Raw genomic sequence first — 26,130 nt, forward strand, 5'->3', positions numbered from 1 at the left:
GGAGTGGATTTGCAGAGCCTTTGGAAGACTGATGTATCCACTTACTCATTTAAGAAGCATTTGCTTGCTACTTACTGTGTGCAAGGCTCTGTGTGCAAGGTACTGTACCAGTTACCTACTATGTGCAATATACTCTGCCAGCTACCTACATGGTGGACCATGACCAAACCGTTAGGAAGCCAAGAGTCCCACAGAAAAAGTCTGCATACAGTAGAAATGTCTCAGTGTTACAGATGAACCTATTAAGGAATTACAGGAGGCAATCAATTTGGGGCAGAAACAAGAAAACAAAACCAGGGCTAGAGAGACAGCTCTGTGGTTACTTGCTAGCATGGCCTTTCTGAGTCCCAAGCTTGGTTCCCAGCACCCACACATGACCCCTCACACAGCCTGTAAGTGCAACTCTAGGGGGTCTAATACCTCTGAACTCTGAGAATACCTGCATAGTCACATACAGATATACTTGATTCAAAAAATCCTACCAACCAACCAATCAACCAACTAACCAACCAACCAACCAATCAACCAACTAACCAACCAACCAACCAATCAACCAACTAACCAACCAACCAACCAACAAAATCCCTATAACACTTCTTTATAGTATATGTAGTAGACATTCCTTTATAACTAGGTTTTTTTTTGCTTAGGTATATAAACAGCCAAACTTCAAAATAAAATTTTAGATCATATCCATTTAACCATAGGTATCTAAAAAGTTTGGAAAATATTAATGCCACAGTGGAACTCTGGGGTCATTTGCAGGTATCCCCTGTCAGTTAGCAGGTAAAGACACTCATTTAAAAGCGCTCATAGCTAGGGTTGGTGAGTAGGCTCGTGGATGAAGGCACTTGCTGCTGACCCTCAAGCTTGTGTATGGCCCCCAGACTCACATTGTGGAAGAAGTAGTGCCCCACACATATAAACACACACAAACACATATATAAATGCAAAACAAGACAAAACAAAAAATGTGTTTTGAGCTCAAAAATCTAATTTTAGGGTTGGTAAAAGTTCCTTGTTTTCCTCAGGAATATATGCCATAGATTGAAGAGTGAATATGTATCTAAAATGGAGAATTCTTACAGGTTCTTTTTCATAATCCCTGCTATGACCAATTCTTGTCCTGCCACCTCAATGTGATGGGTACCATTCTTGGATGAATGCAAGCTGGGCTTAGAAGAAGGAAGCTGTTGTTTCTGAGGAGGGACCAAAAAGAGCTAACCTGAAGCTAAGCCCTATCTGCAGTCTGTTTTAGGTTGCCATGACATTGTTCCAGAGAAATACTTTAATAAGCAGCCTCAGCCCATCAGGAGTCTGGCTCCTAGACACGCAGGCTGTCTTATACTGATAGTCTCAAAAAGAAACAATTAACAGTGTGAAATTTATTCTTCAAAAAGTTATGGCATATCCACTCAGATATGAGCCCCATATCCGTACTCTACTCAGTAAGACTTCAACAGATGCCACACAGTGGCACAGAAACACCGTCTGTCCACATGGAAACTGGCCTAATAGGGGAGTCTTACCCATTATGGCTGCCAACACCATGCAGCCAATGAACTACAAACCTCTGCCTTCTTCCCTTTTGGTAAGCTCTTTCACTGCTCATGTGTCACTGGCCTGTCAGTGCTGGTCTGCTAAGCAAGTATTTCCTCCTCCTGGCTGATGAGACTCAAGGAGGGTGAGCTATCTTTGTGGTAGACCGCAGTTTGCAAAGTGACAGCTTTTCCTCTGTCCCCAAGAAGGAATGGAAAGCAGAGCTCACTTGGAACAGATCTAGGGGCACTAAACCATATGTAAACAAGGGGACTGTCTCTTATATGAAAGCTGTTAGGCCTCTCTTGTTGCTAGGGACTGGGAGAGGGGTAAGGGAGAAATGGCAAGTCTCAAAGAGGAGCACTGCAGGAGAACTGAATTGTCTGCAGGGTCCACACTGGAATTATGGAAAGGTAAGGAACTGAGAGCTAAGATCAACTCACTATGGGGATTGCAAGGGACTGGGTACTGCTGTATGCACTACCACCATCAACACACATGGAAAGAAACCTGACAGGAAAGGAGAAGCCACCTGAACACCCACTGTCACACAGCCCCACTGAGATGCAGCCTGAAGGCAAGGTCCTTCCCATGTCAAGACGTCTTCATCGCTTTAACTGGTTTGGGAAGACTTTCTGCTCATGTGGCAGATAAAAGCACCTTGAAGAAGGAACATTTTGTGTTCCTTACTCTCTTGGCCATTGCTCTAACTGGAGAGTTCATCTAGTCTGCTGTGGCCACTGCTGACCCCTTTGCTGATATTAGAACCTGCTTCTTTGAGCTCCGATGGGGAGTAAAGATCAGTGGCTCTTCAGTAATGCCTCAGGCCTTTAGCACCATATTGGACCTCATGAGCATCCAGCCTCAGAGACGAGTCACGGCTGGGCTCTGTCTCTTCAGTGTGAGACAGCCATTGTTGGACTGATTGCCTTGCCTAAGCCATTCCAATAAGTTTCTCTTTAAATATATATTCATTCTTCTAGTTCTGTTCCTCTAGAGGGTGCTGACTAATGCAGCTGCTCTTGTCAGGTTTGCCACAACAATGAGAAACATAATATAAAAGTGCTTTTGTATTACAATGTAATATTGTAGTATGATACACAAATAATTTGTCATTTAAAAGCTTTTTAGAAAATAAAGTGGTGATTAATGTACTGCCCACTCTCCTTCCACTGTGCATGCGCATGCACACACACACACACACACACACACACACACACACACACACACACACACACCAGCTGAGTATCCAGACCAAATCTGTCTGATCAGAGCCATTGAGAGGCTCAGCAGGGAAACTGCCAAGCCCAAAGATCTGAGTTTAGCTTTCAGGACAGAATGACAGAAGGCAAGAACTGGTTATTACAGACTGTCCTGTGATTTTCTCAGTGTCACAAGTGTACCTTCCCCCTCCACACAAATAAATGAACAAATGTAAAAACATTAAACATATCTGAGACACTAGCAACTAAAATGAATGCCATAATTCTATAGTTATTCACAGCTAGTGAGTACATAAACTGGTGCTAAGACAAGGTTCAAACATTACAAACTTTGCTACTTCATCCATTTTTTACAAGGAGAAATGCGTTTTTCAGGCTAAACAAAGCTGCCAGCCCAAGACCTTTCTGAGCAAAGGAAACGATGCCTCAGATCAAGCAAGATTTTGATTTGTGACCACGGGTTAGGCAGCTTCTGGGAGAAGAACACAAAGAAGGTTGGGTTGAGCCTGCTTAGTCACAGGTGACAAGGACCTTAATAGCACAAGAATGTCAGAAACAGTGTGTAGAGGCAGAGAGTGAGAGCCCTAGATCCTTTATTTATCCGGGGTTAGGTCACCAAAAGCTATGAGCCTTGGTGCTTATTAACGAAGGGTCTGAAAAAGTGTAGGCTTTCCATATGTGCGCAGAGAGAAAACTGGCTTAAAAGACTGCCAGTTTTCATAACAGAGCCCAGGCTGTGCTCATGCTGTGGCTTTACCTTGAAAGCAGGCTTCTGTCTGAACGCTGGGTCCAACTGAATATAGTAAATAAAAACCTCTATTGTTACCACCTTCCACACAGTTTAGACTTTTAAAACTTTTGTTACTATTTTTAAATGTATATGGGCATTTTGCCTGCATGTATACACATTCATTGTATGTGTGCCTGGTGCTCACAGAGGCTAGAAGAGGATGTCAGATTCCCTGGAACTGGAGTTACAAATAGTTGTGAACTGCCATGTGGGTGCTGGGAATCAAATCTGGGTCTTCTACAGGAGCAACCAGTGCTCTTAGTCACTGAACTTAGTCTCTCCAGTCTTAATACCTGTGCCAAATAGTAGGCACTTAAAAATAAATGGCTGGAGTTGGGGGAGGGAGCAGAGGCCAAGGGGATGGCCAATCAATAACCGGCCCAACTTGAGACCCATCCCATGGGCAGGCACCAATCCCTAACACTATTAATGATACTCTGTTATGTTTACAGACAGGAGCATGTTGCTTGTCCTCTGAGAAACTTCACCCAGTAGCTGACTCAGATACTGACACCCATAGCCAAAGAGTGGATGTAGCTTAGGGACTCTTATGGAAGTGTAGGAGGAAGGATTGAGGGCCCCAAAGGGAATAGGAACTCCACAGGAAGTCCAACAAAGTCTACTAACCTGGACCCCTGGGGCTCTCAAAATTTGAACCACCAACCAAAGAACACACATAGGCTTGACTTAAGCTTCCACGCACACACTTAGCAGATGTGCAGCCTGGCCCTCATGTGGATCCTGAGCAATGGGAACATGGACTATTCCAAAGCTAATGCCTGTCAGTGGGCTATGCTCTTCTAGCCGGGCTGCCTTGTCTGGCTTCATTGGAAGAAGAAGCACCTAGCTTCACAGAGACTTGAGGTGCCAGGTGGGGGATACCCAGAGGCCCCTACACACCCAGAGTAGAAGGGGAGAGGGAATGGGGGAAAGATTGTGGGAGGGGATGACCAGGAGGGGGGCTAGTGAGTGGGATGTAAAGTGAATAAGTAAAAAAATAAAATAAATGGTTGGCTTAAGGACATAGCTCAGTGGGTAAAGAGCTTGCTATGCAAGCATGAGGACCCAAGTTTGAATCCCAGAACCTGTGTAAAAGCTGTTGATTTTCGGTTAGCAAAAGCAATAAGGGAGAATGTTTTGGAATTGTGTACCCTACCTACATCTCCTGCCTTTCTCCTTCCCACTACCCACCCCTTATGGGCAGCATCCATAGGTTCTTCCAGCCTTTCTGCTTCTGACTGGTTTCAGCGCATGGGAGGGGTCAGCAGAGCTGACTGTGGGAGGAGAAGGTTGCTAAGGCTGCATCCAAGGTTGGGGCTGCCTGAAGGAATCCAAGCGGAGGAGCCATATGGCAAGCTGGGGCAAAGCTGAAATGTGATTGGCATATTTCACATTCGCTAAGTGTGGCCTGGTGTTCTCTTCAGGGAAATTATTTTTTTTTCCTCAACTTTCTCAATTCCCAAAATATTGGAACTGAAGGTCATATGACTTTTGAAGCATAAAAGTCACAATATGTTAGAAGTTGCACAAGAAGGCATCATGTAGTCTCACAGCTATTTTAAATATCTAAATGTAATTAGAAACAATTCATGGCTGTCTTAGAAACTTAAAAGTTCAGTTGCTTCCAAATGATTGATGCAAACTGTGCAGCTGTCAGCCAGCATGTTTTTCTCAGTGTGACAGCTGCTGCACTCTTCTCAGGGAGCAGGGTGGGAAGGGATTCAGTTAGACTCAGATGCCTGGAGCGTAGTTAGGAGACAAAGTCAAAGTCCTTGCATGGAGCAGTGCTCTGGTGCTTGTCTCTTTCACTGTCACTGGTATATGTCCTGCTCCAGGTACCTTCAGTATTACACACCTCGGGGACAAGAAAAATCAATAAAGCTTGAAGGAGCCAAAGGAAGGCACTGGCCCTAACACTCCCTGGGAGAAGCTGGGTACTGCTTGGTGTAGTGCTCCTGATACAGGAGGCACCACTCGTTCTTCCCCCTCTTTCACAGGAGGCTAGAACTCATGAAGCCACGTTGTAATACATGATTTATTGTCACTCCTGGCTTCAAGGCCTCAGCACCCCCCCCCCATTCTCTCTCATTGTGGATTCTCACTAATTTCCTGAAGGCACCACCTGCCCTATACTTCTGTCTTCTGTGGTCACAAGCTGCCTAGTCTTATCTCTGAGGTCGAACCCCCTAAAATTACTGACCAAGATGGGGAGAGACTGCTTAGTTGAGATTATGATTTTTCTCCCTACAGGTTAACTGGTTACTGGGCACACTCAGCTCCCAGCATGACATGTAGCTGCTACTATCTCTGTGGTTAAAAGCCCTTCTACAAACTGGGGCTCTCGAATGTTTTGTTTGTTTGTTTTGTTATCAAGGAAATTGCTGGCCTATACTTATCTTAAAATGGTTTTCTTTCCCATATGTTTTCTTCACTGCATTCAAGGGTTCAAGGGTGAGTTATTTTTTAAAGTGCCAGTAGAAAAGTACTTGCTCATAATTCTATGAAGTTTTTCTTCTTGTTTTTAAAAAATAAAGATTCAATTCAGTGTACCCTAATGTATAGCAACTCTTCAATATGGAACAATAAAGAAAATAAGGTGTGTTCAAAAATGTAATCTTAAAGTGGAAAACTATTGGCCTCCTCATCGCCATCTCATATTCAATTAGGCAGCATGGATTTTGTACAGCTGTGCAAAGAGGCCGTGAGACCAGGAGCGGTTGTGTGATCATGGGCTACACCTGAATCAGATGAGGGACCAGGACCTCAGAACAGTGTTTACATGGCTGGATCTTAGTTGAGTGGTCTGAGCTTTAGTGTGATACACCACTGAGTTTTATAGAACCAGCTTGAACACTCTTGGAAAGATGGGCAAGCCGATCCCACTGACAATGGAAAGTGAAATTGGAGAGGTCGGATACTTTATTTTTAAAAAGATCTGACCCAGACCAAATGCCTTTCTTGGATGGATCAGTTAAGTGGCTTGCATTTGTGTGTGTGTGTGTGTGTGTGTGTGTGTGTGTGTGTGTGTGTGTTTATTTGTTCAGTTTTTAGGATTAAGTCCTTTAAACATTAATTTTCCTTGTAGCCACTTTCAGAAAAAGAAACTATATTTTAAAAACCGCTACCAAAAATTCTATCTTTTAAGCAAAAGAAAATTTTCCATTAGTACTGTAGCATATTTAAAGATGCAGGGGGAGAATTAGGGTTTTTCTGTTTCGTGCATCTTTACTGACAGCTACAGTAAAGCTATCACTGAACTGAGGCAAGAGGTTGGATCTTAAGCCACATCTTAAGAGTAAGTAGGGAACGTCTTGTCTACCACATAGCTTTATTGGTCAGAAGGCTCTATAAACAGCAAATCCACGAATCTCCCAGTGTGGTGTGGGGGTCATTGTGACCATTCAGCCTACCGCAACGAAAAGAACCCACAGACAACTCTCCCGAGGTGCGTCAGATCTCTGAGATTCTCTTCAGATTCTAGTTTCTATCCAATATCTCCTCTTACCAACTAGGAACATAGTCAATTATGTAATTACGAACTTGGTATTTTAAAATTATACAGTGCTTGGTCATTTGTCTTGTCAGTACTTAAAACTGGGAATCAGACAGGCACAAAATAGCATTAGAAGTTCACTGTCTATGCGACGATGTTCGGGCGACAGAAATCAAGCAGGTCAGGTCTAGCAATTCCAGCCTCCTGCACAGTGGGGATGCAGTAAGAGAAAGCATATCCATTGACAAAGTGTCAAAGAAAGACTGGTCAGAATGGGAGGTGAGTCCCACAGATTCCACTCACTTCAAAGTCATGACCTGCTCCTACCCTGCTGATCAATGTGGTGTCTTGTTAAGTGTGCATTCAGAACATCCTTTGGGGTCCCTTGCTTCCTCCCCTTGTCAGGGAAACCTAGTCCAACCAAATTTCTTACCTATCCAAACCACACACAACAACCAATCTGTATAATTTTGAATGACTTTCGGCTTGTGTGAGGGCACTGGTCAACTTCCTTCAACTTAAGTCTGTGTTAAGACTCTAGGCAGATAAAAAAAAGGTCTCACTTCGGCCAAATTACAGGGCAAATAAGATGTACTAGTTCAAATCGGTTTGCTGTCAGGTATAAGAAATGCAAGCGGACCTTGCAAACACCGTACCTCTCTTCCATGGACACCTCTTTTAGCTGCTGGTGTGGTTTGGGGCCTTCCATTTCCCTGATGCTGACAGCATAGATCTTGGTGGTATAGTCAATGGCTTTCTCTCTAGCAACATCGCTGTCATAGCCTCAAACATCAGAAAGAGATTGGGGGTGTTACATGGCTTTCAAGTGTTTAGGAGGGTACCAGACAAAAAACGTACCACCATAACGGAAAGCACATGGCTGATTGGGGCTCACCTCCGTCTTCTTCTGCGTCTGTGTCTGACTCCTCACTGTCAACCAGCTTGCTCTCCTGAGTCCCCACAAATTCCCTGGTCCAGATCATCAAGGCTGTGTCAGCTCCTCCTACCGTGAGCAGCACAGAGTCATTGTGCAACCACCTCACGTTGGTAACGTGTGCGCTGTGCCCCACATACTTCTTAAATCTTGCATGCTGTCCCTGCAAACAAAGCCAGAAAGTGGCAGTTACCAGTCAATGCCTAATTATTCCTGTTGCTGTTATCTAGGATGTAACAAAACTGTTCATTTTCTAGTTTTCTAATTTTGCCAGTATCATAAGAATACATGCTCCATGCATGCTGTAAATGGTCTCCCCTTAAGACTGGCTCTCAGTAGGTCTTCAACAGGTATTTTTGAGGTGGATTTGGGAACTAAGGAAATACAAACCATTTGTTACCATGTCTCTCTGAACTCCTGATTGACACTTCTGTAGCCACTCCCCACAGTGGGTCTTACATATTTACATATTTACATTTACATACTGGCAAGGATAGAAGGCAGCAAGGGACCTCAAGTAATGTTTAAAACAGTTTCATCCTGGAACTTGTAAAAGCATCTCTAACCCAGAAGTCACTTAAAGAACTGTTTTAAAGATAAAGCAGTCTCCTTTCCACTAGGAAATCTAAATGAATATAATTCAGTTTTCAAGACATTACTGGAAGCTTTTCGAGTGTAGGACGCAGGCTGTTCCACTATCTCAGCAATGGTGAGGGGTGGAGGGTCAGCACGACTGTGGCTGTCCTAGGGCTATCCTGACAAGTGCTGGGGAGCCAATGTTGGCACCAGGAAGAGCTTCCATTTCAGGCTACAGAGAATCATGGCAAAAATGGCTCCCGTGGGAGCCACTTAAAGAGGTGGGGTTTCTATCCTACACCAGGCCAGGAGCCAGAAGCTGGCTTCCCAGGTGAAAACTTTAGCATATAACTGATAAGAGGCTTCCCTGGGGTTTTGAACTGGTGTACTAGGAAGCCTGAAACAGCAAGACACATGGCAGGAAATGGGGCAGGCACTTGGGGCTGCAAACCTACAGATCTCTAGATCTGGCCAACCCTTCCTCTTCACTTGGAAACTCCTCAAGAAAGCACTGAGAGTGAGAAGACCAGACAAACCAACAGGCAGGCAGTAATTGCAAAAAACAAAACAAAACAAAACAAAACAAAACAAAACAAAAACCCTATTATCTCCTGGCTTCTAAAGGCAACTGCACTCATGTATACACCCCCATCCACTCATGTACATATAAACACATACTTTAAAAGTAATAAAAATAAGAAACAAAAATTAAACAAATGACCTGAGCACACATTTTTGCAAGGAAGGCTTGCAACTGTAAAAATGAATACAATAGGAATATATTTGCCAAGTGAAGAACAATGCCTACAAGATATGGCTACTAACTCAGAAAAACAACAGCAGCAGCAGCAGCAGCAACAACAACAACAACAGTAGCAACAACAACAACAACACTGCTTCGTGAAACAGTGGTAAAATGACCAAGGAGACTATTTAAAATATAGTAGCTACAAATGGAGTTTGTAGGGAAAGCATTGTGTGGCAGAAATAAGAACCACAGACATCATGTCTGAAGCAGGTTACATTACACAGACCAGGCAGACCTTACACGTATGACACTCTAGCTCAGTCCACTGACTGTCAGACAGTGCTCCATGCTCATCCAGTCTCACTTCTGTAAAGCCCCATCTTCAAACACAGTCCCAGTGGAGTCAGGGCTACAGTGTGTTTGGAGGGAGGAAACATTTACTTGTTAATAGTCAATTTGTTCAACAGATCTGAATAGTGAATAGTGAATTTGTTCCAGTGCTCTGGGTCTGAGTACTGGAGAAGCAACTTCCATATAGTGTGCACCAGTTGGGTAAAGGAAGTGAGTTAGAAAAACTGGATTAAAAGAACATAAGGGAACTAGGTATGGTGGTACAGCAAGTTCAAGGCCAGCCGGATATAGCCAAGAGTGATACCCAAGTGATAGCTAAGACTGGAGTTCTAGTCTTAGTACCCATGTTAGGCACTCAAAACACCTTTAACAAAGTTCCAGGAGACCTAAAGTTCCCTTTGTGGCCTCTGAGGGTATTTGTTTTCATATACACCATCGTTTTTTTGTTTGTTTGTTTGTTTTGTTTTGTTTTGTTTTCCATGTTGAGAGGTTTAATGAGGGAAGAGTAGAAGAGGGGAGAAGTAAAGGCTACGTGGAGGGAAGGGGGATGGGGAGAGAAGGGACAAAGAGGAAGAGCAGGGAAGAGAAGAGAGTAAGAGCACACATAGTTTTTAAAATAATAAAAGTGAACTAGAGAGGAAGACAGAGACAGAAAGAAAAAGAGAGATGGGGGAGGAGTATAGGGGAGGGACACAAAGACCTGAACAGACATTTTTGCAAAAGTGAAAGGAACAGCATGGAAATGGGGGACGGGCATGGAGAGCTTCTGGACCACACTCACCAGGGCAAGCAAATAGAAATCACAGTGAGATAACGACATGTATGTCAGGACAATGGCTGCCCCAAAGACACAACAACAACAACAACAACAACAACAACAATTGGGAGGGTATGGGGAATGGGGACACTGTTGGTGAGAATGCAAATTAGTGCAGCACCAAGGAAGACAGTATGAGGGCTCCTCAACACCTACAAGTGTAAGCCATGCGTTCTATTTGCTATTTCAAGGTTCTGACAACTAAAACTAGTACTAGGCCAGGCAAGCACAGTACCACCTTAGATCTGAATTCTGTTGATTTCCTTATATGTTTTGGATACTAGTCCTTTATTATTATTATATTAGGAATGTGTTCTGACTGATTTTTATTTCATTGATCATTTCCGTTGTTGTACATACTGTTTTTAGTGTAGCTGTACTTGCTTATTTCTGCCCTTTTTTAGTTTTGCTTTTCGTGTAATACCTAAGGTCCTGCCCTGGAACTCTGTAAGACAGAAGACAGGGCACAGCTTCAAATGATTGCCCCAGGCATCCTGCCTGGACAGGCTGGAGAAATGGCAGATGAACTTCCTAGAAAAAGAGTAAAATCCAATAGTACCACAAGGTTTTAGCTAAGTATTTCTTAAACTTTGAGTCTACTAAAACCAAGGTATAACAATTAGAAAAAATTGTCCTAAAAGCAATTTCATTTTAAATGAAGAGTGGAGAGCTGAGGCGATGACTCAGCCAATCAATGCCTTCCCACATGAATGAGGACTTGAATTTGGATGACTTGACTTTGAATTGGGCATGACGAGTGAAACAGGAAGGTCCCTGGAGCTTGCTAGTTAGTGACTCTAGTAAGTTCTAGGCTTAGGGCGGGATCCTGACTAGCAAACTAAGGGAGAGGCCTGGAGATATGAGTTAAGAACACAGGGTGCTCCTTCTGAGGACCCAGGTTTGATTCCCACAACATCTATAACTCCAATTCCAGGGGGCTGGATGCCCCCTGGCTTCCAAGGACATAAATATATTCATGGAACCTAAATATATGTAGGCAAAACACCCATGCACCAAGGTTTTTTGTTTTTATTTTTAAATTAAAGACAAATTGTAAAGCAACAGAGGAAGATACTAACATTGACCTCTGGTCTCCATATGCAAACACGTACACATACACAACACATACACACACATATAAAATATTAAATAGAAGAATCAAGGAGAATGGCTGCTGACAATTGAACTGTGATCAGATAGGCAAGGCTGGGAGGTGGGGGGGGGGTAGGGAAGGATGTCTACACTGGGCACAACCACTGAAAAAGGCTTTTGACAATGGTGATCTGACCAGGTCTAGTAACAAAGAAGTAAAACAAAAAGCATCCCAAGGATCTCAAGTGGGTGCGGAAAGAATTCTCGTGTTTGATTTTAAATGTGTTAGTTTTGCATAAACCTTGGTTTCAGTAAAAACAAGAAAGATAGAGGAATGTTGAGAAGGCCTCTTAGATCAGATGGTATATTAACAGACAGTAAATTTACTTATTTTTCTTTCAAAGGGAGTGTGCTTCAAAGCAGAAAGGGCAAACCAGCCCATGATTCCATGTACTGTCAAATGTGGCCACAAAGAATGTTGCTAGCATTTGAGGAATTTAGAAGTCAGAAGAGCTGCCATCACATATAAGAAGGCTCCTTCACCCAACAGAGCAAACTAGTAGGCATTGGGAAGTGTGGATTCATAAGCTTGTGCAAGAGATCTTAGACAGGAGTTCAGCAAGGTTCAGAGACGAACAGGCAGGAATCATGGGTACCGATTTCATGTTTTCTATTGGGTCAATCATTAGCAGAGACTGGAGACAACCAAGGCACAATAAACACAGCTTTCAGCTATATGTTTAATCCTTCTTTACTGTATGCTCGTTTTGAGACAGGGTCTCATATAACCCTGACTGGTCTCAAACTTTCTGGGTGGCCTTAAGCTCACTCATCCTGTGCCTGCCTTTCAAGTGCCATGTTTACAGCCTGGGCTTACTGTCTGGCTGTAATACTTGGTCTCACCAAGTATTTTAATGATGTCTTTGAGGAGGCTACCGCACTATACAGCTAGAGAGTTTTAAATATCTGCTATTAGTTGCAGAATTGAAAATAAATGTGAATTGACACGTGGAATGGATATTGATGGGGGTGTCTGGCACTGGTGTTTGGCTGTTACCACTTTCTACAATTTAGAAATAACACCATGAAATCAAGATGGCATGGCACTGGACTGGAATAAGCATTTCAAACGCATTTGAAAGATGTGGGTAGGGCAGACACGTTAAATAAGATAAAAAAATTTCTCAGTATAGATACAAAGAGCTATAACCAGATTTTTAGAAACTCAGTTCTGTAAGTACAGGCTGGGAACACTTATAAAAATGATAGCTACATGTATGGCTCAGCTATGGCTTCAACTCGACTGGTACCATTTTAATTTTATTCAGTGAAACTATAAAATCAAAACAAAGAAGCTAATAGTACAGGTGTCCTGTGAACTAGCCAGTTCATACCTTAAAGCAATGGTTCAACTCTAGGTAGCTGAAGAAGATGCTGATAATATTAGCATAGAAGGAGAGGCAGCTAGAGGCTTGTGGGAAATGCTGAGATTGAATGAAGGAAGCTCTGAGATTCCCAGGCAGGGGGAGCTGAGCCTACCGGATATAATCTTCCTATATGCAAATGCTGTTAGAAGATTGGAAACATATGCCAGTGATCAGGAGGCAGAGAGTGCAGGCTACAAACAGTAGCTCAGCTCAGAGTTTACTAATGCCTATTATCAACGGAAGCTAACGGGGCAACAAGAGTGGGGCCCCTGGCATCTGCTGCAGAGCACCAAGGAGTCTGAGAGCTCTAGGGAGGCTCTGAAGGGTGTGAAGGGCAAGGAGAGAGATGACACTGGGTCAAAAGGAGGAGTTTACAGATCCCATAGTAGCTCTGGGACAATGACAGCAGCAGCAGCAGCAGCAGCAGCAGCAGCAGCAGCAGCAGCAGCAACCACAATAACAAAGGAAGGAGGGAAGGAAGGAAGGAAGGAAGGAAGGAAGGAAGGAAGGAAGGAAGGAAGGAAGGAAGAGGAGGAGGAGGAGGGAGGGAGGAAGGTAGGAGGGAGAGAGGGAAGGAGGGAGGGAGGGAGGAAGGAGGAAGGAAGGAAGGAAGGAGGGAGAGAGGGAAGGGGAGGAGGAAGAGGGAGGGAGGGAGGAAGGAAAGAAGGAAGGAGCTGAGTAGGGTAGAGAATGGTGAACTTACACACTTCAGTGCTGCCCTAACTAGCAGGCTACAAGCACAAAGGGCTGCTAATTCATCAGCAGGGAGATGCGCTTCAGCCTGGAGATTCCACAGAAACAAGGCAACACTGAATAGGAGTGGCCAGCCCCCAGCATAGAAATACCATGTCTGCAGTCTGTGCAGTTTGCCCTGCTGGGAGATAGAACGTGCAGGCACCACTTTCTACAAGCTCAGCAGTCTTGCCAGCACTGGGGGGGGTGGTGCAATAGCTGTGGTGCTTGCCTGTAAGCTACAAGCAGAAAGGTCGTCAGAGAGGTGATTATTGAGGGCAGGGAGGTGTGCGGCAACTAGGAGCTCACACAAAACCTATCCCTGGATTTCCTGCCTAGTTGTAACATCACCCTGACTCTGGGCAGCAGCAGGATATACAAATACATATGCACATGCACATGTACATGTACATGTACATACACACATATACATATATGTATATAGTGACACACTGCAGTCTCCAATGCTACTACCATGAATATAATATAATATATATTATGAATAAAATATAAGACAGAAGTGAGAAAGATAAGAGGAACAGAGTGGCGTGTGTACAGTGGAGAGAGGTAGAACTAGAGACGCTACATCGGTGACAGATGTAAGAAGGCTACGGTGGACTGGGGAACATGTAGTTGCTGAGTGGGGCTCATGGTGGTGTGCAGCAGCCTGGAAACGTGTGCAGACTCAGTCCCCAAAACACACTGTGCAGCCTCAGGTTTGCCCTGGCTCTGAGCAATGACAGGATGTCTGGGATGAAGAATAGTTCATGTTCTGGATTGGACCTCCTTGAAAGACCTCTATGGACCTTGCTGCTCCAGGAGGCCATGTGTATGTCTGAGGCCTGTGTTACCCCTAGAGGTCAGGTAGATATCTGTAGTTTGTGCTACCACAGGAGGCCATATTAGTGTCTGCTGTCTGGGTTGCCTCCAGAATCCATGTTGATGTGGGTGGCCTGTACTGTTGCCTGAGGCTGTGTTGATGTCTGTGGTTCATGCTGCCACCAAGGTCATATTTGGGTCTGTGGTCCTGTTGCATCTGGGGGCTGTCTTGCCAACAAAGTCCATGGTCTGTGCAGTGGCAGAGGGCCATGTTGATTCCCTGTACTGCCACCAGACCATGTTGACACAGTTGTTACCAGAAACCACGTGGAAGTCCAGATCTGGGCTCCCGCTGACTGTAAAGGGCAGGGAAGCTACTTTTGCAGTGGTACTGATGATAGCAGTCTCACAGTGGAGAATGAGAGGTATAGAAGGTTTCTGTGACAACCTCTACTACCCCCAGCTCCCAAAAGTAGCAGCCTAGACAGGAAGCTAATGAAGAGGATGCTTACAAATTGTGATAAGGACTCCGATGTGTTGCTCTCCACAGTTGATAGCTTCTGGCAGGGATGCAGGTAGGGAAGGACTCAGTTTTCTTTAAGTGGTTGGCCACTGGGAGTTTGACCATGGTATTTGGGGACCACTATATCATGGGAACTTCAATAAACTCATCCACTTAAAAACAGCATCAGGGAAGTTTCTACACAACATTACAGAAGTGATAAATACATTTTGACTATTTATGCATTCAAATAAAAAGAACCACTCAGGAACAACAGGTACTTAGAGTAACTAATGGAGTAGATGAAATTTATATCAAACATACAATATTACCTTGACAGGATATGAAAAAAGCTTCACAAAACCAAAGTCATCCCCAGTGGCTAAGAGAGAGCCATCTTTGGTAAGGCTGGCAGCATTGACATCAGTCACGTCGCTGTGAGCAGGCCAGATTCCTTCACAGGTGTGCCCCAGGACACAGGTCCATGTGTCCCATTCTATCTTCTCAGTCTGCAGGGAATGAACAGGGTGATCATTTTTATAGACTCATTTCTTTTTGTTTTATTTAGGAGGGGTGATGTTTTGAAGGACTCACTTTGGGACAGCAGGCACTTGTGCTGGGTGATGAGATGCTCTAATAATTAGTCGCCACTGTCTGTCTTCCTTTCTTTTTTTATGAGCCATTCTATAACCCAGGCTGGCCTTGAACATTCCAAGTGCTAATATTCCAGTGGCACAAGCATCGTATCCAGCAATAGAGCTGCATACTTATAACATCATTTCTCAACAAGCAAACTCTACTGTCAAATATACTCAATTTTTTTTTCCTGACCAAAGCATACTTTGGAATTATGGAACTCAGACTACCATACAGGTTTGTAAGATTTTAACTAGATTTTTAATCACTATATAGTCTGTGAACTAGATCGGATATTTTCATCACACTGAAGACAGCCATGTTTAACAGCATTCGAAGCCTTCACCCCTTGGATGCCAGTATTGTCCTTCTCCATGGACAATGACAAATGTTCCTGGGGTGGAAATTGCTTCTGGGTAGGAATTATTGGGCTGGTAGATAAAAGGATATTTTCTTACATTTGGTATATGGATATACATACTTGTGAGTGGGGGGTGCTCACATGCTACAACGTATGTAGGGAAGTCAGAGGATAACTGTAGAGTCACTTCTGTCCTTCCATGGTGATGTTTCTGAGGACTGATAAGACTGCCAGTCTTAGCAGCACATTCCAGACCCTACCTTTCTCATAGGCCTGATCTCAGATATTGAAAAATTACTTATGGAGCAAAGGATATAGGGAAGACATGGGAAAGAAAATAGTTCGGCATTGGACTAGTTGGACTTCTGTTTCAAAAGGCATCCTTCATTATTGTTATGGATAATATTGCTTATTATTACAAATGAACACTGTGAAATACCTAAAACATTTACAGTCATAAAAAGCATCGCACAAAATGGCATGGTGAGGGGAAAGGGAAACGGGCTGCTCATTAGTTAGCATACAGCATCCTCAGGAAAACTAAACAGCAGGCACCATCTCCATGACAAGGTCAGCCTGTGTCCTCAGCAGCCAGGAAAACAGATCAATGGTTCATATTTAAGAAATTAAAAGGTTGGGGTTGGGGATTTAGCTCAGTGGTAGAGTGCTTGCCTAGGAAGCGCAAGGCCCTGGGTTCGATCCCCAGCTCCAAAAAAAAGAACCAAAAAAAAAAAAAAAGGTGTAAAGATAGAGGGTGACCTGAGTTCATAATTAAAATTGACAGGTTTGATTAGAATCCACGTTTTTAACCAGCCCTAAATATATTGCCATTTACTTTCATCTTTTTTGTCTATATGTTTGTCTGTGTGAGGGTGTCAGAAGCCCTGAAGCTCGGGGTTAGAGACATGTGTGAGCTGCCATGTGGATGCTAGGAATCGAGCCCAGGTCTTCTAGAAGAGCAGCAGTGCTGTTAACCATGGAGCCAACTCCAGTCCCAAATACCTTTAAAATCTTTATGTAAGGCAGTTACCTCTGACGGCCTTATTGTGTGTCTTCTGCCTCTTGGAGCTTCAAAGAAAAGCTGTTCTTTGGCACCTGAATTAACTTGCAGTAATTTCCCTGTTACGATATAAATAAATGGTAGGAATAAGAGAACAAATTAAATTGTGCATTAATCATTTTGTTGTAAGATACTAATCAGAGCTGCCACAATTTATTCATTATAGTTTGTTTAATCAATTGAGTTGAAAGTATGTTACATTATTCCAAAAAGCACATAAATATCAACACATAGCATGGAATAATCCCCCAAGCTCTAATTTACAAAAACATGGATCTCCTAAAATTTAACTTTGAGTGCCTGTCAAATAACAAGAATCAAGTCTGCTGTTTGCTCGGCAGCACTAAAATAGAACTGATTTTTTTAAAAAAGATTTGTTTATTTTTATGTGCATTGATGTTTTGCCTGAATGTGTGTGCAAGGGTGTCAGATCCTCTGGAACTGGAGTTATAGACAGTTGTGAGCTGCCATGTGAGTGCTGGGAATTGAACCCTGGTCCTCTGGAAGAGCAGCCATTGCTCTTAACTGAAGAGCCATCTCTCCAGCCTCAAGGTCTAATTTTACAAAATAAAATTTCCACGCATTTCCCCCATTGCTATGTATTAAGAGGTAAAGGCGAACAATCTGTCACAAGTCTGGCATCAGAACTGAGATTCACATGGGAATTGCATTTGCTTAGTTATAAATTCTAAATCTGCCTTTCAAGTTAGGGACACACAAAGCAAGCTACAAATACTGTCCCTCCCAACTTTGTCATCTGAAAACATCAAAAGGAGAAAAATGCTATCTTCAAGCAATTGAGTGATCGGCCTTTCAGCCATCCCGATATACAACTATGGTCTCATCACTGATTCATCTTCCAAACTCTCCTCCTCCAAGGGCAGCAGTCCTTCATGACTGGAAGTGTCATATGTTGGAGGGTGGTATCCTCTATTTTTCTACAACAGTTTAAGTATGGAAAATTTCAATCAGGCTTGGACATGAGAATAGTTTAGAGGACTACAATGTCTCTATGGTCAAGCTTCCACAACTAGGAACTCACTTGACTCCGGACCCTCTATTGACTGCCTCAGCCCAGATTCAAGCATTTGCACAGTAAATACTTTACATAAAATGCTATTTCCCCTATAACTGTGTATCTAGGAACTTTGAGGTGCTCTTGGAAAAATTAATACCCAAAGAGTCCTCTGTGGTTTGCATGCATGTGGCTTGCATGTATGTACTTTGCATGCTATCTGTAACAGTTTTACATAGTGTGACATAAGGAAGGTCTAAATGAGTGTTTTCAAGTAATAAACTAAGAAATGAGGTTCTCCAGTCCCTTCACTGCTGATATTAATAGTTTCTCATTTGGTAAGTTATCAAATGACTGGGGGAAGGGCCACACTGACTCTGAGGCTCGAAGGATCTGAAAGAGGGGTGTGTGAGAAATATATGCTTTACAGATTATATAGTAAACAGAAAAATGGAGAAAAAGGAAGCAGGAAATGAGGGTGGTTAAGGGCTCTCTCTCTGCTTAGTGTTAGAAAGAAGTTAGCAGCTGTTACTTTTCTAATGAACTAAACATATCTACAAAGAAACTATGTTATTAGGACTTTCAAAGACAGCTGTAAAATATGTGGGAAACAGATTACAAAATTCAGGCAAGCCATTTTCTGAATGCCTTTTGAGACAGAAAGTACTAGAAAGAAAACTCAGTTGTAGTTCTCAGGTCATGTCAACAACTCACTTTACTAATTACAGTTTTAAAGGTCATAATTTATAATTAAATCTCCAAATACTGAGCCGGCTAGGTAAGGAACTGACTGCAAGGGAGTTAGAGACTCAAGAGAGGCCAGCCCAAGCAATGCCAGACACCTGTGGGCAGTTGGTTGGCTCACCTTTCCTTAAGAACCACCTCTACTGAAGGCTAGTTTAACTCTGGGAGCTGATGTTGACTCAGGAGGAACCAGACCACACTAGGCCAGGATATCAAAAATCTGTTTCTTTCAGGAAGTTGCCATCAGGGATGCTGAATCTGTGGGTGCCCAGCTGGGACAAGATGTGGATTTTACAGTTGAGAGTAACATTTGGGGGGATCTGAGACTGGGCTGCATGCAAGTGAGTCCTCCTCCTCCTCCTCCTCCTCCTCCTCTACCTCCTCTTCCTCCTTCTCCTCATCCTCCTCCCCCCCCCCTCCTCCTCCCCCTCCTCCTCCCCCCCCTCCTCCTCTGCCCTCCCTCCCTGCCCCTTCTGTTGCTTTCTCAAGACAGGATTTCTCTGTGTAGCCCTGGATGTCCTGGAACTCACTCTGTAGACCAAACTGACCTTGAACTTAGGCATTCCCCTGCCTCTACCTCCCAAGTGCTGCCCCGTTTTCAGGTCAGTTCCTTGGGTATTGTTTCCTGCTCTGGGAGGCTATGAGCAGTCTAGATCTCTCAATGAACTCATTCTTCGTCATTATTTAAAATTTGGGCTAGCTTAGTGGGCTTCTGGTCCTTGCAAGATGTAATATGAATTAAAAACCACTTATTTTTTTGTGTTCAAGAAAATTACAGATATGTGTTTTCTCCCTTCTTTCTAAATGAAAAAAACATTTAGGTCACCACTCTTTCTTTCCCTCTGCTTGCTGTGCATTCTCTTTCTTTGCTTTCTCTTCCTATCCCTGCCCACAAGTGCATGTACACACACACACACACACACACACATGTACACCTATACACAAACATACACACACATACACACACACAAACATATACATATACACAAATAACCCCAACCCTATACCTATACACAAACATACACAAACATATACACACATATATACACAAACATACACCCATACATTCACACATACACAGAAACACACACACACAAATATATACACACAAGTACACCTATACACAAACATAACACATATATACATATATACACATACACCCATACATTCACACATACACAGAAACACACACACATACAAACAAACACACACACACACACACACACACACACACACACACACACACCTGCCCCCAAACACTCTGAAATCTTAGGGCAAGGAGTAAAAGCAAAGATGAAAAGAGTCTGAACTTTCATCCATATATTATTGCCCCAAATAATAGAAATTATTTCAGAACTCACATTTTTTATCACTATAAAAGTCTGCTCACACAGAAAACAGGACAGAAAAACAAAATAAGCAAGCAAACCAACCAACCAAATAAACAAACAAACAAAAACTGTCCTCATTGCTAAGGAGAGAGCACCAGCCACACAGAGCAAACGCCACATGTGTTAGCCTGGCTGCCACATCTTACAGGTCAGGATAATTCCAGAATTGTACTGTATAAGTCAAAGCAGTGTACTATATGAATCAAATCAATGCCAGGCCATTTGCCGCGATAATAGAAATGAAGTGTCCTATGAGAGCTCCATCTCTCGACTGCCTAGGATCATATAGTCCTGCTGTTTTTAGAAATGAACTTTGGCTATCGAGAACAGATTCTGTCTTTTGTCTCCCTGTGTATTCTTTTCTCCAGTGTTCCACGCATTGATGTTCCTGCAAAAGCAAATGAGCTGTGGTTGCTATGGGCACGAGGGCTGCTGAGGCTGAGCCTGCGCCTATGTCATCCCCACCCCTGCCAAGCCAGCTGATTCTGGCTTTCACTGTTTCTGTTGTGATGAGAGAAAAAACAAACAAACAAACTAACAAACTCCTGCATCTAAATCTTGCTCTTTACCCTGTCCGTGTTCTTGGGGTCTCTGCTGTCAAAAGCTAGGCTGGTCTTGGGGAGTATGGCACTTTCCTGAGATGCAACGCCTTTGGACCTGGCATATCTGGATGACAAAGAGTTTACAGCTGATGGACTGTGGCTAAAGTAGGCAGGTGGTATGGGCTCACCTGCTCGCATTCTCCAGACGGCATAGCCTTTAGAGACAACACACGTTCTACTACGTTCTTAAGCTATAGGGACCTCGGGGTCTGCTTCTATTCTCAAGGTGGAGTAGACTTTAGAGATCACACGTATTCTACTCTGCTCTCAAGCTATAGGGACCACTGGTCTGACACCTCCACCTGACTGAAGGATCTTTTAGAAAGAGAGGTCAGTGCACCTTCAGAAACCCTGACCTCTTCCTCCTTTTACTCTGAGTGTCTTCCCAGTCCTAGAGGCTAGCCTTGGGTAGAATAAAGGACAAGGTATTGCACTTCTCTCTCCCCTTTTCCAAGCAATGGCTCCATTTTGAGGTACTTTATAAGATCCCCTTTCAGTGCTCCCCCTCTCCCATAGCAACCACATTACCAACAGTCCTAGCGACTATGTGATCCACGTCCTCCATTCCTGGGCATAAACCCAAGGTACTGAAAACATGGTCTTGGAAAGATACTTGTGCACCCAGATTCATGGCAGCATTGTTCACAATTGCTAAAGTGTGGAGGCAACCTAGGTGTGTATCAACAGGTAAACATGAAAGCAAAACGTGGGACAGACACATAGTCAGCTTTCGCCTGTCTGAAGAAGGGAATTCTGACACAGGCCATTGCATGGATGATCCCTGAGGACACTGTGTGGAGGGAAATGAGAGGACAGTGCTGGGGGATTTCACTAGGACGAGGCACATAGAGAAATTAATTTTATAAGGCAGAAAGTGGATGTTCCTAGCTACTGTGTGCTGGGTAGAGAATTCTAGTCTCACAAGAGGAAGTGAGTTCTGGAGGTGTGTAATAACGGCCATACGCAATGAGGCTATGCTCCAAGCTTGAGCTGGCATATTTAATAATGGCAACATGGTTATTTATATTTGAAATTCTTTTAAAATCTTCCAAGTAAAAATTTCATACATCCCATTTTTTTCTGTTGCCCCTTCATTTCCAAAATAAAATGGCTGTGACTGGGGAAGGGAGTCAATGTTCCAGGCAACCCACAGTCTGTAGTGGTGTGTGTGGTGGACTCAGAACAGTCGTCTTTCTCCATCTTGCACACAGAGAGAAGGAAGAGGGACACCATGGCCTTCTTGAGTCTTCAAGACAATAGAGCAGAGAATACAAAGGAAAGGTGGTAACAGGCAACTCTTCCCACTTGACCCTTGGCCTCACCAAGGTAAGGTGACTCAAGTTGCAGTGTTCCTGCCTGACCACAGATCTCATCTCATGCCCTTGACTTTAATCTGTCTGACCTGAAAGCCAGGGAGACTTATCTGATTTCCCTCTGCCCTTGTTGGGACTGGCACCTTTTACACTAAGTCACATGTTTTTCTTTCTACTGACTGTACTGAGAAAACTCCTGCAGGCCATAAAGCTCAAATAGAGTTCAGATTCTAGTGCAGCATAGCTAAACATCTGCCTGGCCCGGTCTGTGACTATCTCAAAAAATACTCAAAATAAAATATTATTAAATAACTAAATATTATTAAATAAACATAACTAGTTAATTATTAGATAAAAATAACAGAGACTCTGCAGGAACCTCTTCCTGGGTCAGACTCCTGCCACCTTTCTCTGACTTTTATCAGTTGGTTTTATGGATGCCCCATTGAAAATACCCTGCAGCCACCCAGTTCCTCCAGAACAAACTCAGCATGAATGAGTGTGATGGAAGATTCCCTTTTGACTCTGTCCTAATTGGGCTTTCCAAACATTCCTTCCTAATACCCCCTCAGCCAAGTGTTCCTCACCTCTTCTTAACCAGCCGCTGGTCCTCCCACCTCCCCATCTCAGCACCACAGCACCATGTTCCCTTTGCTTGGGAGACCTCCTTTTTTACTTTGCTATCTGGTGAGCCATGCTTATGAAGGCATCTTGGACTTCTCTTGGAGCTCTCTCCTCAGGACAGACACAGCACTTGCTGCTTTCCTACCGCAAGAGACTATGACTTCTTTGCAAGTGAGGATCCTGCCCAGTCCTAAATGCTTGCTCTGAAATCTTAGAATCAGCCAATTCTCCAGACAGGATGTAATAGTGACATGCTGTGTAGCTCCTACAGGGACTCAGAACTTATCCCATGCCTAGTCACTGTACTCTTACATTCTTTCAGAACAAGCCCATTTCCCTCCCTAAATTGTAAGGTTTACAGAGAATAGAAGCTATGCCTTACTTTTAGATCCGCATTTTCTGACTTAAGACTTTGCAAATGGTAGATGCCAGATGTATTAAATAGACATTAATAGACATTAATAGGCCTTCATGGTTTTATGGAAGTAACTTGGAGGATACAAAGGGGGAAGCTAGGAGCTTTGGAGAAAAGTAAATTCAGGTGAGCTGAATATAGCTTTCTGTGTCTGCCAACAGCTGATTGAGATATCGGGGTCTGAATTCCTGGAGACAGAGCCCGGGTCAGAAGGATGAATAGATAAAAGCAAGGACAGATCATATGCAGTCCAAAGCACGGTAACCCAGCAACGGTAACTTAAGCCCCAGTGGCTTCAATTAATGGTGATGCTTGTGGAATAGAAAAATTCTCAAAATGTTAACAGTAACCACTCCTGGGCTGTCAGTCGGGTTAGCCTCATACACTGCCATGGGTCTTCTTCCTATTTTCCACTAAAACTCAATACCATTCTCTCTGAAAATGATGCATGAGTTTAAGTTTTATCTTTTTTTTTTTTTACCGCAGTCTGTTTTACCTCTAGAGTCCCAGTCAATGTGTGTGATGTAACTAGACGCTCCTTTACAGATGCCAACCCTCTTGCTTGTAAGCACGTTGTAAATATCCACGAAGTTATCATGGGATGCCACAGCGAGGTACTTTCCTGTATCTATAGAGACAGGTATGTAGTTAACAGCAGCACAGTAACAGAACACAAGTAACAGAACTTAAGATTTTGAGGTGGGAGAAAGGTCAAAGAAACTTTTAGAACAGTCCATTTTTATATAAAAAAATGGCCTCAAGATTGCTAGCTTTTAAAGTGTATTACTGTCATCTTTACCTCTTGAAAATCTTATGTCGGAGATCATTTCTTTTCTGTGATGGAAGGAGAGCATGTCTTCCACGGTGTCAGCATTCACCACCAAGAAACTTCCGTCATTCAATCCAACAGCTAAGGCTTTCCCATCGGGGGAGAAGGCACAGCATCTTCCTCCTACAGAAGGATCCAAGACAATCATATTTGAGCTCTCGGCTGTTGAGTAAAGTAAATGTTGACACAGGAGAAATATGAAACACATGATTACAGGTGACTGGATTTCAGCACCACTACCCAGGTGGGTATTAAAATGTCATCGTTTGGGGACTAGTGACATACTCCTGTCGGTAAAAGCACTTCTTATGCAGGCCTGACAGCCTGAGTTTGAACCTGAGAACCCATGGTAGAAGGAGAGGACCAACATGTGTTCTCCGACATAATTTCTAGAGACCATTTTTGGAACATCATGACTGGAAGCACATTTGTTTTACTTAGACGCCCTCATAATTTAAATTTTTCTGCTTCTCGGATCGTAACACACGGTCAAGAGGTGGAAAGTTCTGGTTGACCCAGCCCAGGCCAAGCTGCTTTGTGCTGAAGCTGTTCAATCTGGCTTCACATGGAGCCACACCTCTGCTGGAGATGTTGAAACTGTGTAACTTGGAATTGGCTTATGTAAGCAATTTCTCCATTCATTTGTCCAGTTAATGCTTCTTTACCTCCTGCGAGTCAGCCAAGCCACCGTAGTGAGACTTCGAAAAGACCAGCTAGCCCTGGGGACAGTCATCAGGGTGGGTGAACCACAATTTACCACACAATTTAGGCCATGGCTTCGAGCGAAAGGAGAGACAGTTATATCAAGGGAGAGCAAGGGAAACTGGAGGAATTGTTATCTAAGATTCAGCAACAGCTGCTCTTTTGAACTAATTTTTTGTAGCTTCTACAACAAGGCCCTAGTTTCATTTTACAATGCAGGTTAGTGGGCAAATGATTCAGTTATTCAGAGCATGGCTCTGAACTTGGTTGAAATCCTTGCCCCACCAGCTGCCAAGTTGTAGGAGTCCAGGATAAAGTGAGGCCATGTGGGTAGACAGTGACAACCAGTGCACAGGCCTGCTCTTGAGGTCACTGTGCACTGTTTCACTATTCATTAGTTAGGTAATGGTGGACAAAGTACTATGGTAACCTGTCTCCGTTTCCTGTTCTGTAAGTGGTATAAATGGTGGCCTTATTCACCAGGTCTCTGCAGAGTAGAGGTCATGTGCTAGTGTGACCTGTGGCTCACACTGATACTACCACTCAGTATGATTTCATTTGGCATTGTTCCTTTAGAATACACCCCCTTGTCTCTGCACACAGAATGAATGACCCAGTACAAATATTGAAAGCCCAGAGCCCAAGCTTAGTCTTTCCTGTCTTAAGAATTTTGTTAGACCTCAAGGCTCAGCTCTCTTGTTGCCTAAGAAAACAGTGCTAGGTGGCAAGTGTGAGCTGAGCTTCTGTGGCCTCTTGCTCACGTGTGAGCTTCATCTCCTCTCTGCCGGAAGCTGGCCCAAGTGGGTTGTGTCAGAGGCCTCATGGTATCTGGTGAATTTGACCAGGATGGAGTTGACAAGATTGGAAAGTAGAGAACTGGCAGGCTGAACTGTCTGCTCTTCCAGACACCTCCTGGACACCATCTCGGACACTCCACCAACCACTCCGTCCTTTTGTTTCTTAAAGCCTAGGCCTTGAGAGGACACCCACAGTTACTGGTGGCACAGCAGTCATTCCTGGTCATTCCTACCCACCCCTTTATAGAGAGTCCTATTTTTAGATCCTTCTCAAATTATCTGAGTAAGCAGGGCAGGTGCTGTTGGGACTCCTTTCAAATCTTGTCTGTATCTGATTCTAGAGATGAGACTGTTCTCTGTGGGCTCCCAGGGACTGACATACAGAGGTACTCAAGAAGCATTTGCTGAACTGTTACCTCCTGGCAGATGTCTGTACTGTGCACAAATGTCCAACACTCATTTATGACATCAAGAATTGTTTTCTACCAAACTGACCTTTTATTTTCTATACATTCTGGGGTCTGTTAGTCGTAGATATAGAGTGTTTTTCTCCCTTGGTTTTGTTTTTATAACTGACATACTTCAGCTCTCAATGAGA

At 43.5% G+C, this 26,130-nt stretch overlaps 1 protein-coding gene across 2 annotated transcripts in view; it reads right to left on the minus strand.

Annotated features, from left to right (window-relative positions):
• Eml6 (EMAP like 6) overlaps nt 1-26,130 on the minus strand; it is a 306,117-nt gene that overhangs the window by 30,075 nt on the left and 249,912 nt on the right. For both annotated transcript variants that reach the window (XM_087583666.1, NM_001446977.1), the window contains 6 exon segments: nt 24,004-24,156; nt 23,701-23,832; nt 17,071-17,159; nt 15,376-15,552; nt 7,941-8,142; nt 7,702-7,828 (listed from right to left, as the gene is read on the minus strand). In XM_087583666.1, the coding sequence (XP_087439792.1) occupies nt 7,702-7,828; nt 7,941-8,142; nt 15,376-15,552; nt 17,071-17,159; nt 23,701-23,832; nt 24,004-24,156 (880 nt within the window).

Source organism: Rattus norvegicus, chromosome 14, assembly GCF_021556685.1.
Source record: "Rattus norvegicus strain SHRSP/BbbUtx chromosome 14, alternate assembly SHRSP_T2T, whole genome shotgun sequence".
Classification (NCBI taxonomy): domain Eukaryota; kingdom Metazoa; phylum Chordata; class Mammalia; order Rodentia; family Muridae; genus Rattus; species Rattus norvegicus.